The 14474-nt window shown below is 53.4% G+C and overlaps 2 protein-coding genes across 2 annotated transcripts in view; both read left to right on the top strand.

Moving 5' to 3' along the window:
• The window catches only part of CDH4 (cadherin 4), a 562448-nt gene that overhangs the window by 315995 nt on the left and 231979 nt on the right, over positions 1-14474 (top strand). The gene's annotated exons all lie outside the window — the stretch shown is intronic.
• Positions 2325-13670, top strand: LOC133104448 (guanine nucleotide exchange factor subunit RIC1-like; the record flags this gene model as incomplete). Its single annotated transcript, XM_061210229.1, has 5 exons — positions 2325-2927; positions 9785-9847; positions 10089-10142; positions 10969-11073; positions 13569-13670. Coding segments are annotated over 5 exons (927 nt in total), but the record flags the coding sequence as incomplete, so codon positions are not given.

The following is a 14474-nucleotide window of genomic DNA, read 5'->3' as shown; positions in this document are numbered from 1 at the left end:
GCCTCCATGCTTAAAAAAGGCTGGTGTTCTCACAGACTTCAGAGGGCCTCCCCACGTGCTCGTCTCCTCAGCGCTGTGCTTGCCCTCAGGGCAGGGCAGTTTGGGTCTCATCGCCCCATTTATCAGATAAGGAAATCAGGGGACAGCTCCTGGGATGCTCAGCTTCCGCACGCCCTGTCAGGGGTCCCCGTCCCACCTCCCCATGCAGCGCAAAGGGGGTTTTCATCTCACTTTTGGGCCCCCCGCCCCGTGGCTCTCTGAGCCCTGGAGCAGCTGCCTTCCTTCAGGCATCTCTAGGACTCTCCCATGCCAGCCGCCACCTGCCCTCACTCCCAGAGGTCCGTGCGTCTCTCACATGTGCTGTTTCCTCTCCCTGGGACGCCCTGACCACGGTCGGGTTGAAAATACCGACAGGTTCTGTGCTCGCTGCAGAGACAGGCACCACTCGTGTCACCCTGTTGCTCCCCGCCGGCCCTGCGCGTACAGAACCGGGCGCCTTCCCCGGATGGGCTCTCCTTGGTGACAGCCTTTGGGGACTGCTCATCGGCGTCTGGCTTCCCCACTGGCCTCCGGGGGCATCCGTTTATTTTTTAGTTCATCCATTTGCCCATGTAACTCAGGCTTCATGAATTCATATTTTATTTGTATTCATTAAAGGCATACTCGTGTATTCATGGGCACGAGTGCTCCCTCCAGGAGCCTGGTTGGTATTCTGGGTACAGGAGAGAGACACGTCCGTGGGCTGGCGGGGCCCCCAGTCCCACGGACTGTGCATCCAGGCTGGATGGGGGCGGGGCTGGTTGGAGAAGCTGTCCGGCTTTCCGGGCCTGGCACTGGGCTTTCACATTCAAGTGTGAAAAGCATGGATGCAGCAGAGCAGTGAGAACACGGGATGGATGGGAGGATGGACGGATGGATGGATGGATTGCATCCAGACCCTCCTGGTGCAGCCGCACGACCATATCCACGGATGGATGTGTGAGGTCAGGAGTGCACGACGGACCACACACCCCCTCTCACCTCCCTGGAGGGCGGGATGGTGTCTCGGACTTTCTTCATCTCTCCATCATGGTTTCAGGCAGCGCACTGCATACAGTGGGGCTTCATAAATGCTTAATGAGTGAGCGCCGGCATGTGCTTCTCCACCAAGGCATCTGGCAAACGTGTTCGGGCTCTCTCTGCGGGCGCCTCTGCTCCTGACCCAGAAGGCAGGGTCTCAGCTGGGAGCCTGAGGCTTGACTGCAGATCCCGAGGGGCCCGCCTCGTTTGCAGCTATGCAGGAAACAGGAGCGAGGGGTGGAGGGGTAGTTGCCCCGCTTGTCACGGGACAACAGTGGGTGCCGGACAGTGAGGAGCTCCCTGGCTGCCGGGGGCTGGAGTCAGGATGCTCTGGCACTCGGCGATGCCAGAAATGAAATAAAAAAAGATAATTCAGAGCCTGGGCTCTGGGGTCTCAGGATTAAATCCCCCAAGACAGAATAAGCTGTAATCAAAGGCACGGCGGGCCCTTATCTGTCCCCCATACGTGTCACCGCGGTGCTTGCAGTTGGCTTTAATTATTGATATTTCTTTTTAAGTTAAAGATGAATTTGAGACAGCTACGAACTTGGAAGGTTTATCTTCCAATTACAGGGAGACCTGTTAAAAATGATCACTGGAGGTGGCCGCGGGCTTTCCAGCCATTACCAGAGGTGGCTGAAGTCGTGGGGAAGAACTGGGGACTGCGGTGCTGTCGACGCTGTGCCCTGCCTGCCTGGAGGTGCCGGGCATTGCGTGTGTCCCTGAGTCCCCTTCCTCATCACAGCCAGATGGCCCGAGCCTCTCCAGGCTTCTCTGCTAGACGGTCTTGGGTCTTTACACAGGATTCTGCTTCTCTTATTGGACAGATGGATGTACCTTGTGGTGACCCCAGCATGGGAATCAGGGACACACGGACCCCTGGTATAAGGAGCTCTGTCTCATTCCAGTGTCCGCCTCTCCCTGGGCTCCAAGGCGGGTGACAGGCTCTGGCAGAGCTCCTGGTGCCCATGGAGGCCTGGAAGGAGGCAGCCTCCGCCCAGGACATCCTGCAGAGCGAGCTCGGAGGGCGAATTCACCCCAGACCCTTGAGACCCCAGCCACCATCCCCAGGCTTTCTCACCAGCCCAGCTAGGCTCGGCTGCAGTCCCGCCTCATCCTCCCATCATCCCATCATCCCAGCCATCCACCACCCATCTACCCATCCATCCATCCCTCCATCCACCCATCCTCCCAACCATCCATCTGTCCGTCCATCCATCCATCCATCCGTCCATCCATCCACCCATCCTCCCATCCTCCCAACCATCCATCCGTCCATCCATCCATCAGTCCATCCATCCATCCATCCATCCACCGTCCATCCATCCATCCATCCATCAGTCCATCCATCCATCCATCCGTCAATCCATCCATCCATCCATCCATCCATCCATCCTCCCATCCATCCATCCATTCATCCACCCATCCTCCCAACCATCCATCCATCCATCCATTCATCCACCTGTCCTCCCATTCATCCATCAGTCCATCCACCCATCCATCCATCCATCCTCCCATCCTCCCATCCATCCATCCATCCATCCTCCCATCCATCCTCCCATCCATCCATCCATCCATCAGTCCATCCATCCATCCACCCATCCACCCATCCATCCATCCATCCATCCATCCATCCATCTTCCCATCCTCCCATCCATCCATCCATCCATCCATCCATCCATCCATCCATCCATCCATCCATCTTCCCATCCTCCTATCCATCCATCCATCCATCCATCCTCCCATCCTCCCATCCTCCCATCCTCCCATCCTCCCATCCTCCCATCCATCCTCCCATCCATCCTCCCATCCATCCATCCATCCATCAGTCCATCCATCCATCCACCCATCCATCCATCCATCCATCCATCCATCCATCCATCTTCCCATCCTCCCATCCATCCATCCATCCAGCCAGCCAGCCAGCCAGCCATCCTACCATCCTCCCAACCATCCATCCATCCATCTACCCATCCTCCCATTTATCCATCAATCCATACATCCATCCATCCACCCATCCATCCATCCATCCTCCCAACCATCCATCCATCCATCCATCCATCCATCCTCGTCCCAGTTGCCCAGAAAGGAGATGCTATGGATCTCCATTGTCATCCCCAATGAGGCTCGACCCTGAGGGAAGCAGCTTTGGAATTCTGGAGGTCGGAACACAAGAAGGAGGTTTCTCCAGTGGCTCCCCAGCTTCACACACACCCAAAACCCCCTTCTCCTGAGCACTGGCATTGAGGGTACCATCCTTCTGGCTCCCGCACTTCCAGACACCCCCCCATATCCCCGAAGCTTACCCAGCTGTGGCCTACCTCATAGACCTCAGGGCTGGTGGCTGGACAAAGAGAGGCCTCAAAGCTGCCACAGAGGGGTCTGCTTCTCTGCTTGGAGGTGGCGGGGGCTTTGGGAGTTCTGCCAGGGACAGGGGAGGGCCTTCTCCTGAGCCCAGAAGCCATGCCCTGTGACAGCCGTGCGTAGCCAGCCCTCCCGGGCACAGACAGCAGGGCCTGCTGCTCTGCTCATCAGAGCTGGCTTCTGCCCTGGGACTGAATCTTGGTGTCACTCTGTTATTTTTCTCTCATCTCATGTCCAATATAAAGAGCTGGCTGCCCCTCATTCGGACCCTCGCCCTAACGGCCACTGGAGAATTCCTTGGGCATTTGCCCTCTGCCTGCACACTAGGAGAGGGCTCCTGGAGACCCTGAAACGGAATGTGGGGAAATCAAAACCTTTGTCAAAAGGCAAAAAGTCGATTTCTATTTAATCTAGGAGACTTTGGCTCAAACCATTAAAAATTAGAGAGAGAAAAAGTTTCTTTTTTAGAGAGAGACTTGCTAGGGCTCTTATTACATTAATAAGTCATGTGTGGTTTTTAAACTGGGATTTTTGCTTGAATAATTAGTTTTCTCATTTACCAACTGAAATGGAATCTCCATCTCTGTTGAGTTCCTTAGTCTCCTGTGTGGGGCCCGGTCGGTTCCTGATCATCTGAACATGATTTTTGTGTCTCTCCCCCTGGAGCCCTTTTCGCCACTTTTCACACGGCTTTCAGCCCTAGCTGCAGCCCAGGCTGGAAGGCAGGGGTGGTAGTCACTGGTGCCCACCCACTGCCGCCCTCCCTCCCCCTTCACCACCTCCCCAGGGCCCAATCTTCCGACTTTGAGCCCACCCGTGACCCCTCCCGAGACATCTGAGACCCTCCGTCACTGGACGTGTTGGGGGCCAACAGTCTGGACTCAGAGTGTGACAAGTCAGATGCCCAGGAAGATTTGTCCAGGCTTTGCTAGAAGAGTCTGTGACTGGAGTCCGGGTGGAAGGGGTGTTAGCCCCGGAGCAGGGACAGGATCCCAGCCGCACCCCTGCCAGCCCACTGACCTTCCCTGGGTGACCCCTGCACAACCTGGAGGGGCTAGTTTAGCTGACCCTCCAGTTGTGAGCAACCCATGGTTGCAGGGAGAGCCCTGGACGCCCGTCCGCTGCAGACCCCTAGATCCACCCTGGAGACGGGGATCCAGTGAGTCTCCCTGTGGCTTTGGGGGTCTGTTTGTTTTCTGGCTTGTTTTGCTTTTGTTTGTTTTTCTTTTAATACTTTTCTAACTTTTTTATTTTGAAGTGGCTGTAGATGAGTAGAAAGTTGCAGGGATAGTACAGAGAAGCCTGTGCACCCCTCCCCCAGCCTCCCCCAGTGGCTGCACCCTCCGCAGCCGTGGTGCAGAATCACAGCCCGGAAACTGACCCAGTTCTCTGCCATTTATCACACGTGTAGATTCATGCAGCCCCACGGCCATCAGACACAGAGCTGTAGCAGGGCCACAGCGACCTTCCTCTTACTGCCCTAGAGTCACACCTGGCCAGGCTGTGGGCCACTCACTTCCCACCTGATCTCCTCCCAGAGCGCCTGTGAGCCCGGCCTCCTGGGGAGAGCTTAGTGGGTACTGCTGCACACGTACAGTAGTGCGTAGTTCTTCATAGTAACCGGCAACCATCCTCTCTCACTGGCCTGTGTTGAGTTTTCTGTTAATTCGCCTTCTTCCTTTCCTCTTTTTCATTTTATTTTTCTTCTATGTACTTTCCTCACATCTTAACAAGCATCTAAACCTTATAAAATATTAGCTTTGTTCTCTTTCAGGATAGAGCATCTTTGTCATTAGAAGAAAAGTGACATAAAAATAAATAGCATGTTGACTATATTTGAATTGTTGCTAAACAAGATTTTCCTGCGCTGGGAGATATTGAATCTACTTTGGGCGAGTAATCGATTACAAATTATAGATTGTAAAGCCCAGGAGATGTCTCCTGAGCACACAATTTAATTCTTTGTTTCTCTGATGCTCTGAATTGCCCACCATTCCCTTCACAGCCTCTGAATCCCCTGAAATGTGTACATAACGAGATACAGAATCACGTTTTCAGGCTGATTTTGGTTAGGTTTGGTTTTCCCCTATTTGAATTATGATCGTTTTTCCCTTAGACTTGGTCTCTCTCGATTGGCACACTCCCCTCCTGGCCCCTGGACTCAGGATCTCACTAAGAATCACAACTGTGACTCAGCCCTTTCCTCGCTCTCATGTCACCTGCCCTCTCTCAACTGATGTTCTTAAGTGGCTTCGTCTGAGGCTCACCTTTGAAATGGACCAGGTTGCTTTGCATAACTCTGAATGCTTTGTAAGATTCATTCTCTAATTTAAGTCCTTGTGTAAGTTCTCAGTGCCACGGGGCACCTGAAAACTCTGGTGGCCCATAGAATGGATCGTTTCTCTGGCCGTTGTCAGCCACAGGCCGCCAGTGGGGGTGACGGATGCTCTGGGCTTTGGGCCACAGCCTCCACTCCATCCTCCACTCACTATGGAGACGTGATCCTGCCCTAGCCTGGCGCCCGGACTGACTTGGTGATAAGGAGAGCCCGTTGCTGCCGACTTGACTGGCTCCGTGAACATGCAGCCACTGATCTCTCGAGTAAACTCTGACAGCTGATCATTCAGCTTACCACAGGCTGGGCTTGTGAAGAGAGAGTTCTGGAACGTTTCCATCCTTTGAGAGCCAGCTTCCCCCTTCCTCCCTCTCCCAGCTGCAGTAGCGTGTGTTGGTTTTTCCTAGCCTCCTCCTCTCCCTGTACGGTTGTTGTATTAGCTAACATTTGAGTCATATCTTCAAGACATATGGTCCAGTGCAGCACACCCACCCCCAAAGAGGCTTCACTCAGGATGCTGGCACACAGAGGCCTGACCTCAGATTGGTCTGGTGGTGACAAGATTCTGGAAGCTTCCAGAAGAGGGCTCACTGCACCCTGGCTGGGGGTGGGGTGTGTCTGGCTCTTGGAAAGTGGATTGGAAGCCAGATGACAGGGCAGGAGGCATGTAGGTGAGTATGCTTAGGGGACCCAGACCTTTCAGGAGGAGGGCAGAGCTACAGGAGGAACCCAGGTTGGAGGTGTTGTATGTCTCAATCATTGATGGCCTCAAAGGTCCTTCCATGGAACTTGGAGAGAGACAGTGAACATAGATGGATGGATGGGTAGATGGATGGGTGGGTGGATGGATGGATGGATGGATGGACGGGTGGGTGGATGGATGGATGGGTGGATGGTGGTTGGATGGGTGGCTGGACAGATGATGGTTGGGTGGATGGATGGATGGATGGGTGGATGGATGGATGGTTGGGTGCATGGTTGGAGGGATGATGAATGAATGATGAATGGATGATGGAGGAAGGTGAGGGTGAGGTCAGACAAGGTCCCTGCTCTCATGGAGCTCGTAGTCTAGTGGAGAGAGACAGTGAACATAGGGATGGATGGATGGATGGATGGATGGATGGATGGATGGATGGATGGATAAAGGTGAAGAAGCGGGGTCAGGGGCTTGAGGCTATTGGGGGAGTTGCAGGACAGCTGAAGATATGGGAAGAGAACAGCATCCACTGTGGATGAATAGGAGGGGCAAGCAGCAATACGGGCAGACCCCACATATAAGGTTTGATCTATGGACCTCCTGCCCCAAACAGACCCTCCTCCTGATCTCACAGCACCCAGCACCGTGCTGAGTATTTACTCCTCACTGCTCTCTGGAAATTATGGTTGAATGAATGAGTCATAAAGGGGCTTTCTAAGGAGAGTGTGTCCTGATAAACAGGAAGCCCTGTGCTCTGTAGAGCATCCTGATGGATTGGAATATAGCAAGTTGGTCTTAGAAGCAAAGGAGAACTACTGGTGTCCTCAAAGAGATGGAAGTTGTCTTAAACTCTGGAGGTACATTTGGGAGGGAAGTAATGATGGGAAAATAGGATATAGGAGATCTGGGTAGAGGCGTCCGGGGGTGACATGAGGTTGTCTGGAGACCAGCAGGGAGAGAAGGGCTCCCGTGGTGTTGGCTGGAGGACCCGGTGGAGCAGAGATGCCTCACATTTGGTTGAAGCCACACTGGGTTCAGACTCCCCTGTCTTCCGTCTCTGCCCATCTTGAGTTCAGTGCTTCCAGAAAGGATTGGTTTAGGGGTTTGCTTTGACATTTGGAAAGATGCAGTGCAGAACAGAGGTACTCTGTGTGGACGTGGAAGCAGAGGGGACCCTGAAAACTGAACCTCCCTAAAAATTCCCAAAGATCTCAGGGAAGCTTTGGGCTTCCACACAGTGTGTGCTGGGGGATTGGAGCCAATTCAGGTCCCAGCAGACGGGATGATAAAAATAATAAGCATCGCATGGTGTCCTCACAGGAGTGATGTGAACTACCTCGTGTAGAGCACAGAAGTGACATGTAAGGACGTCACCAAGTGTGGCTGCTGGTGGAATGAATGAATGCATGAATGAATGAATAAGGAAGACCACCCACCTAGTTCACGTTTCTGTGCAGGACAGGTGATGTTCTACAGTATTTGGCAACCATTCTGAAGCTCGTGCAAGGTGATGAATTGGAAATGCAAGAGGGGCATGAATTTATAATGTGGGTACCTCCCCCTGCTTCAGTGGTGGTACTCAGTACAATTATGGTCTCTGCTGTTAAGCGCCCACAGATCACACGGGCTTCCCAGAGCTCTCTCTACATCATCTTCCCCCCAAGGGGGCAAGCGTCGGACCGACTACCACCTCCCTCAGCCAACGTGGCAATCCAGCCTGGCAAGTACCACGGAATTGATTCCTTCCTCCAATTGTGTCAGATTGCTGCCCTGCCATTTCCTTTGTGTGCTCGCTAACTATCCGATGTTCACAGTTCCCAACCTGAAGTAAAACCATCGACGATATTAATTTAAGCACATGACCTCTTCAAAGACATGATAAAGACGTCGGGCAGTGGGTCATCTTGATTAAAACTGGAGTTTAACATGATGGTTGGGAGTCAAGTATAAATCGAGCTTGTGCTTGTCCAAAATGGGCCATAACCCTGCAAAGTTCTAGAGGGAAAGGGATCGTTTTCCTTAAAGATCCATCTTGGTCTCCTCTGGCAATTTATATTCTTAATGCGGAGCCGAAGGCTTGAGCTTCTCAGGAGCTCCCGGAGCTGTGAGCAGCGTCTTTATTTCTTGGCGGACCGGAGGTTAGCTGGCCAATTATTTTATGTCCTTTTTTATATTAAGAATACCACTGTGAACAGAAAACAGTCTGGTTATCTGGGCATGAAAATGCCCATCTTTGTCATCTTGGAGCCGCTCTGTCAGATGCTGCACCCAAACGCAGTTCTGTCTTGTCATAAGTGCCTTCTGTTCGGTTTTGCAGTAATTACTTTCTTATAGGAGCTTTTGCTGTTTTATCTTCATGGATGGTTCACTTGGGAGAGCCGAGGGGAGAAAGAAAGCCATAGATCTGGCGTCCCCGTGAAACTTTGCAGCTTTTGATGTTTAGTGTAGATTTTGATAGAAAATCCCAGAGAAAATAGCAAGATCTCTCTTTAGCTGGAGGAAGGCATGTGCCCAAAATCGTTTACTTTTCTCGGTCTTTGTGACATCTGAACAGTACAGCCAGGCCAGCCTTCCTGCATGGAAAGATTTAAAGCCAGCTCGTCCGAGCACAAATAATGATTTTAGATGTGTCTCTGCCACCAAGCTCACCACGACCCAAATGGCCCCCCTCTGGTCCTGGTTGCAAGGGGCCAGCCTCCAGAGGCGAAGGCAAGCCTGCACTGGGCAAATGCAAATACAACTCAGAAGGCAGAGTGCAGTGAGCCAGATGGTTAGACCAGCCAGAGGGTAGACCAGCCGCCTGGCCCTGTGCTGGCTGCCAGGGCCAATGCCAAGGGCTGCCACTGTCCAGGATTGTCAGTGAGTTTAGACACGTGTACAAGCCACCACCACCACCGTAATAAAGGTGAAAATAATCTCTAGAGGTGAGTCCCCGTCACACCCCGTGGGGAGGAGATGAGGGACGCTTCAAGGGGAAGAGGGATTTGAGACGGTTCTTTAAGAGTTGGCAGGAATTTGCTGGCAGCGTTATAGAAGAGCCTTGAATACATACGTGTTTTTCCTACTGATAGAAAATTCTGCTTTTATCACCCAGCAAACTCAGCAAAGATTAATTAAACATGAGACATTGATTAATGTTTGAAGAGTAATGGGAGTCTGGGCTATGCTGTTGGTCTGTCTCCCGGCGAGTCTTGGCTCTGTGTATACTAACGACTCCTTAATACTGCATGTTTCAGCTCTGGGTTAGGGGAAAGGAGTGAGAATCCATGCTGGGCACCAGGCAAAGCAGCTGCTCAGGGAACGTTCCGTGTGCATCTCTGTCTCCCTAGGGAGGTCAGCGGGCGGCCTTGTATCTGCGCCCCGTGGCTTGCAGGTCGTACCAGGAGGCCCACGTCAGTGGGTGTTCGGTTCTGTGCTGCCTCCTGCTTGTGCCACGTGTTTGGGCCACTCTTCTTGCCTCATTTCGTGCTGCCGAGGCTGGTGAAACGCTCTGGGCAGCCGGGATCGAGGAGGCCCTGGGGGGCAGGTCCTGCAGCGTCGAAAGGGGAGCCTGACGAGGAGGCAGCTTGACCAGGGGAAGGTTGCAACGTGCAGGGCCTCGCTGGGGCCTTCCACCGGTGGATCTGGGGGCAGTTTCAGACTTGTCCCCATTTCATGATTGGCGAGGAGCTTGATGAGATGACGAGGGTGGGGGATTCTTGCTAAACGCAGGCCAAGGAGTCAGATATGAAGGGCGGGGGGAGTCTCCGTAAACCAGCCCAGCCGGATTCTCTGATGGAACCTGACTCGGCAGGCCAAGGTCTAGGCCGGCTGGAAAAGAGGTCTCAGAGGACCCCAATGAAAGTTTGGTCAGAGCGGGAGCCCTGGCCCCAGGCACATGTTTGAATCCTGAGAACAAACACCGTCATCAACCCCTGTAGATGTGGAGACCTGCACAGAGCCATTGAGGGTGGGGGAGTGAGGGTTCAGAGCTGGTGGTGGTGGTTGCAGCACGTGTGCCTCCGCTGGCCCACCATCCTGCTCCGTCTCCCCCTGCGCCCTGGAAGTGCCGATCCCGGATCTTAGCCATGAGTCACTTACTGAGCCCCACTGCCCCGGATTGCATGAGAGGACTGTTGACCAAGGGGAGCCGGCCGGGCATGGCATGAGCTCCGGCAGGAGCAGGAAGGAGAGGTTTTCACCCAGGTAGGTTCAGCAGGTGGGGAGGCCACGCGCAGACCCCGCTCAAAGCCGGGGAAGCCCTACGTAGGGGCAGAAGGAACTGTGTTCCTCGCACCAGGCCTCTTCCCGCAGCCCTGGTTCCTTGCCGGTTCCTGAGATGCTCTGTGAACAGGCAGCCTCCCACCTTCCAGGAACAGCAGAGCTGACAAGCCAAGGTGAAAACCAACCTCCCCCGTCCTGTGAAGGCTCCAGAAAGCAGGCACTTTAAGCTGGATCCCAAAGACAAAAGCATTCAGGGAGGACCACTGGAGCTCGTACGTTCTGGGAGGGAATTCCGCCAGCCGGATTCCAGATGCGTGGTGGCCCCGAGGAGCCGCACGGCTCCTTTAACCTCCTCTGGCTTAGGGACAACCCCACCCCTGACGAGAACGCCTTCAGAACAGCCGAGGATTTCCAAGTGGCATAAAAGAGTGCGTAGCAGAAAGCGAATGCTAACTACTTCCAAGTCAATAGACAGCAACCCGAGGCAGCCACCGTCTTCATTAAATCCAGAGGGAGGGGGTGTCAGAGAGGAAGTGTCATGCATCAGAGCAGAGTGGAAGCGCTGAAGGTGACTTAACGGGTTGCCTTGTCATGAAGAAATCATGACGGTTCCACCAGCGATGGTCCCTGGGAAATTCTGCTTCAATGGTACAGAAGGGAAGGACAGCCGCTTGGTCCTCAAAGAGCCCCAAGTCCCAGGAAGGGCCCCATCCATGGGACACCCACACCCACGGCTGCTCCACCCCTCTGCAGCTCACATCACTGAGTTCATTCCCAGAGGCAGAGACGATTCTGGGAGCTCAGTGGGTGTGCCACTTCCAGGTGCGTCCCTGACCTTGGGAAACCCCAATCGTATATCACAGCCACATGCCAGCTTTGATGAGCCCTTTGATGGTATTCAATTAACATATTATTTTTAAAATATGAATAAACATAAATGAATAAAAAACAATGAATACATTGATTCAGGCCCACTTGTCTTTAAGGAAACTCAATAAAAAATATATAAATTTATATTTACAGTGGATACCTAGCAGGGTTTTTCTTTTCATCTGGCGAATAGAGCCCTCCCTGTATTAGTCTGCTCAGGCCTGCCGTAACAAAGTTCCATGGACTGGGCAGCTTAGACACAGAAATCCATTTCTCATAGTTTGGAGGCTGGGAAGTCTGAGACCAGCGTGCCAGCAAGGTAGGTTTCACGGTGAGGCCTCTCCTCCTGGCGGGTCAGCAGCCGCCATCCTGCTGTGTGCTCACATGCCCTTTTTGAGCGCAGGGAGAGACGGAGAGAAACGGAGACAGCAAGAGCTCTGGCATCTCTTCCAATAAGGACACTAATCCCATAAGACCAGGGCTCTGTGACCCTTCTGACCCCAATTAACCTTAATGACGTCCTTAGAGGCCCCATCTCCAAATGCTGTCACACTCAGTTTACACCCAACATTTCTATCCCTTCAGCCCAACTAGCTTCTTTGTTCCCTGGTATTCCTCTTTCTCTGTGTTTCCTACAATTTCTATGGTCAGTTGCTTATAATACTTGATCACATCTGCCATGTGGAACACTGGTTAAGAGTACAGACAGCCTGGTCTGGAATTCCAGCTCTGTCCCGCACAGCTTTGCTCTGTGACCTCAGGCCTGTTACTTAACCTCTCTGAGCAGCAGTTTCATAATTTAAAATGATCTCTAACACTTCCTGGGTGCTTCACAGTGTGGGGAACTGTTCTGATTGCTGTACTTGCATCATCTCACTACATCACCCCCAACCTGAACCAGAGGCTACTTCAATCATCACCCACATACACACAGGAGGAACTGAGTCACTGAGAGGTTAGGTAACTTGCCCAAGGACCCACAGCCTGCAAGAGATGGAGCCATGACTCGATCCTGGCCTGTCTGACCCCAGAGCTGTGCTCAAAACCAGAGTCTGGCCTCTCTTTCAGAAAATAGAGGTAACAGTGGTTCCTTCCTTGTAAGACCAACCTGAGGCTCAAATGTGATTGTCTGATTCTATTCTGAAGGGACTGGCCTCGCCCTGTAGTATAGGGAGCGCGCTGCATGTTGTAACTGCCTATAGGGATTATTCACAAACCATGCCATCACTCCTACAAGGGTGTAATTGTACCTCTTCCCTCTCCCACCCACCCACTAGGGCTGTACACGTAGTGTTGTGTGCGCAGTGAGGAGGGGGCTCATGAGGGATTCCGCCACCTAAAGCAGGGTCATTTTCCACCCGCTGCACCCCTGGTAACACACCCAGCTCCGAGGGTCACCCTCGGTCACCCTCCTGGGCACTCCCCCCTCATCCCGAGCCCTGGCGTAGCCCCTTCTGCAGGGTGAATTGTTTATTTCATATCCGCCACGTCAGCAGAACAAGGGTTCTGAAAACATGACTCATGTGACTGTAAAAAGTCAAGTCAGAGGGGGGATTTGCATAATAAAATGAAAACTGACAAATGCCAGAAATTCGAGCTCCGTGTCTTTTTACCTCAAAGCGATAAAGGCATTGAACTGGGGAAAGGCAGGTGCACACAGGCGGTCGGCATGTCGCAGGGGCAGCTCCAGGCACCACAGGGAGTCGGCCATGAGTTCCTCACCCGCCTGCTGTTCCTGGAGGGGCGTTTGCTCAGGACACATGGGCGATGTGGCCAGACCCCGTGGAAGTGGCCTCAGTGGACAGTGAAACGGTGGCCATCACCAGAGGCGGGAAACCAAGGCAAGCCCTGCAGTGACGTCCCTGTCACTGGCTCGGCCACGTTAGTGCTCCCCGCACAGGGCTGCTGACCCCACCCTGCAGAGCCCGCGCGGGTGGCAGCACAGGTGAGCCAGCAGGAAGCCCGCTGGCCGTGACACCAGAACCACAGAGGCCGAGCACCCCAGTTAGAATGTGCTCACTGTGGCCTGGGCCCCCCCAGCTCCTGCCGCCCCCCACCCTCCGCCTCCCCTGCGCCTTTGGTGGGGCACAGGCGGGCGGGGCGCAGGTGCAGAGCACCGGCCACCTGCCCCCCATCAGTTAACAGCGAGTGGCTCCTGCAGCACAAGAGAGAGGAAGCTTGTTTCACAGGCTCGTTCCGCATCTGGGCCTTTCTGGTGGCCTGGAAGCTGGGGCGGGGGCACAGGTTTTCAGATGGGAGCCCCCTTCCCTCTCCAGGTACCTGGGAGGAAGGAGAGGGTCAGAGGGCTGGGAGCTGCCCGCAGCCGCTCACTGTCATGCGTAAGCACCCTCCTCCATGAGAGGTGAGGTCTGGGCGTGACGGGGCTGGGGTCCAGTCCCAGCTCAGCTGCTCTGCTCCAGTACGACCACCAGGCAGGCTGCCGTGGGAAGGAAGTGCTGGGAACGTGTGTTCCCCACCCCTTTCTCGGTCTCCTTTTTTTTTTTTTTTTTTAACATATTTATTGGAGTATAATTGCTTTACAGTGGTGTGTTAGTTTCTGCTTTACAACAAAATGAATCAGTTATACGTATACATATGTCCCCATATCTCCTCCCTCTCGCGTCTCCCTCCCTCCCACCCTCCCTATCCCACCCCTCTAGGTGGTCACAAAGCACCGAGCTGATCTCCCTGTGCTATGCGGCTGCTTCCCACTAGCTATCTATTTTACGTTTGGTAGTGTATATATGTCCATGCCACTCTCTCACTTTGTCCCAGCTTACCCTTCCCCCTCCCCATATCCTCAAGTCCATTCTCTAGTAGGTCTGTGTCTTTATTCCCGTCTTGCCCCTAGGTTCTTCATGACCTTTTTTTTTTTTTTTCTTAGATTCCATATATATGTGTTAGCATATGGTATTTGTTTTTCTCTTTCTGACTTACTTCACTCTG

This window comes from Eubalaena glacialis, chromosome 13 (assembly GCF_028564815.1).
Source record: "Eubalaena glacialis isolate mEubGla1 chromosome 13, mEubGla1.1.hap2.+ XY, whole genome shotgun sequence".
NCBI classification, from domain to species: domain Eukaryota; kingdom Metazoa; phylum Chordata; class Mammalia; order Artiodactyla; family Balaenidae; genus Eubalaena; species Eubalaena glacialis.
The sequence above is the reverse complement of the archived record's forward strand: the minus strand, read 5'-3'. Positions and strand labels throughout refer to the sequence as shown.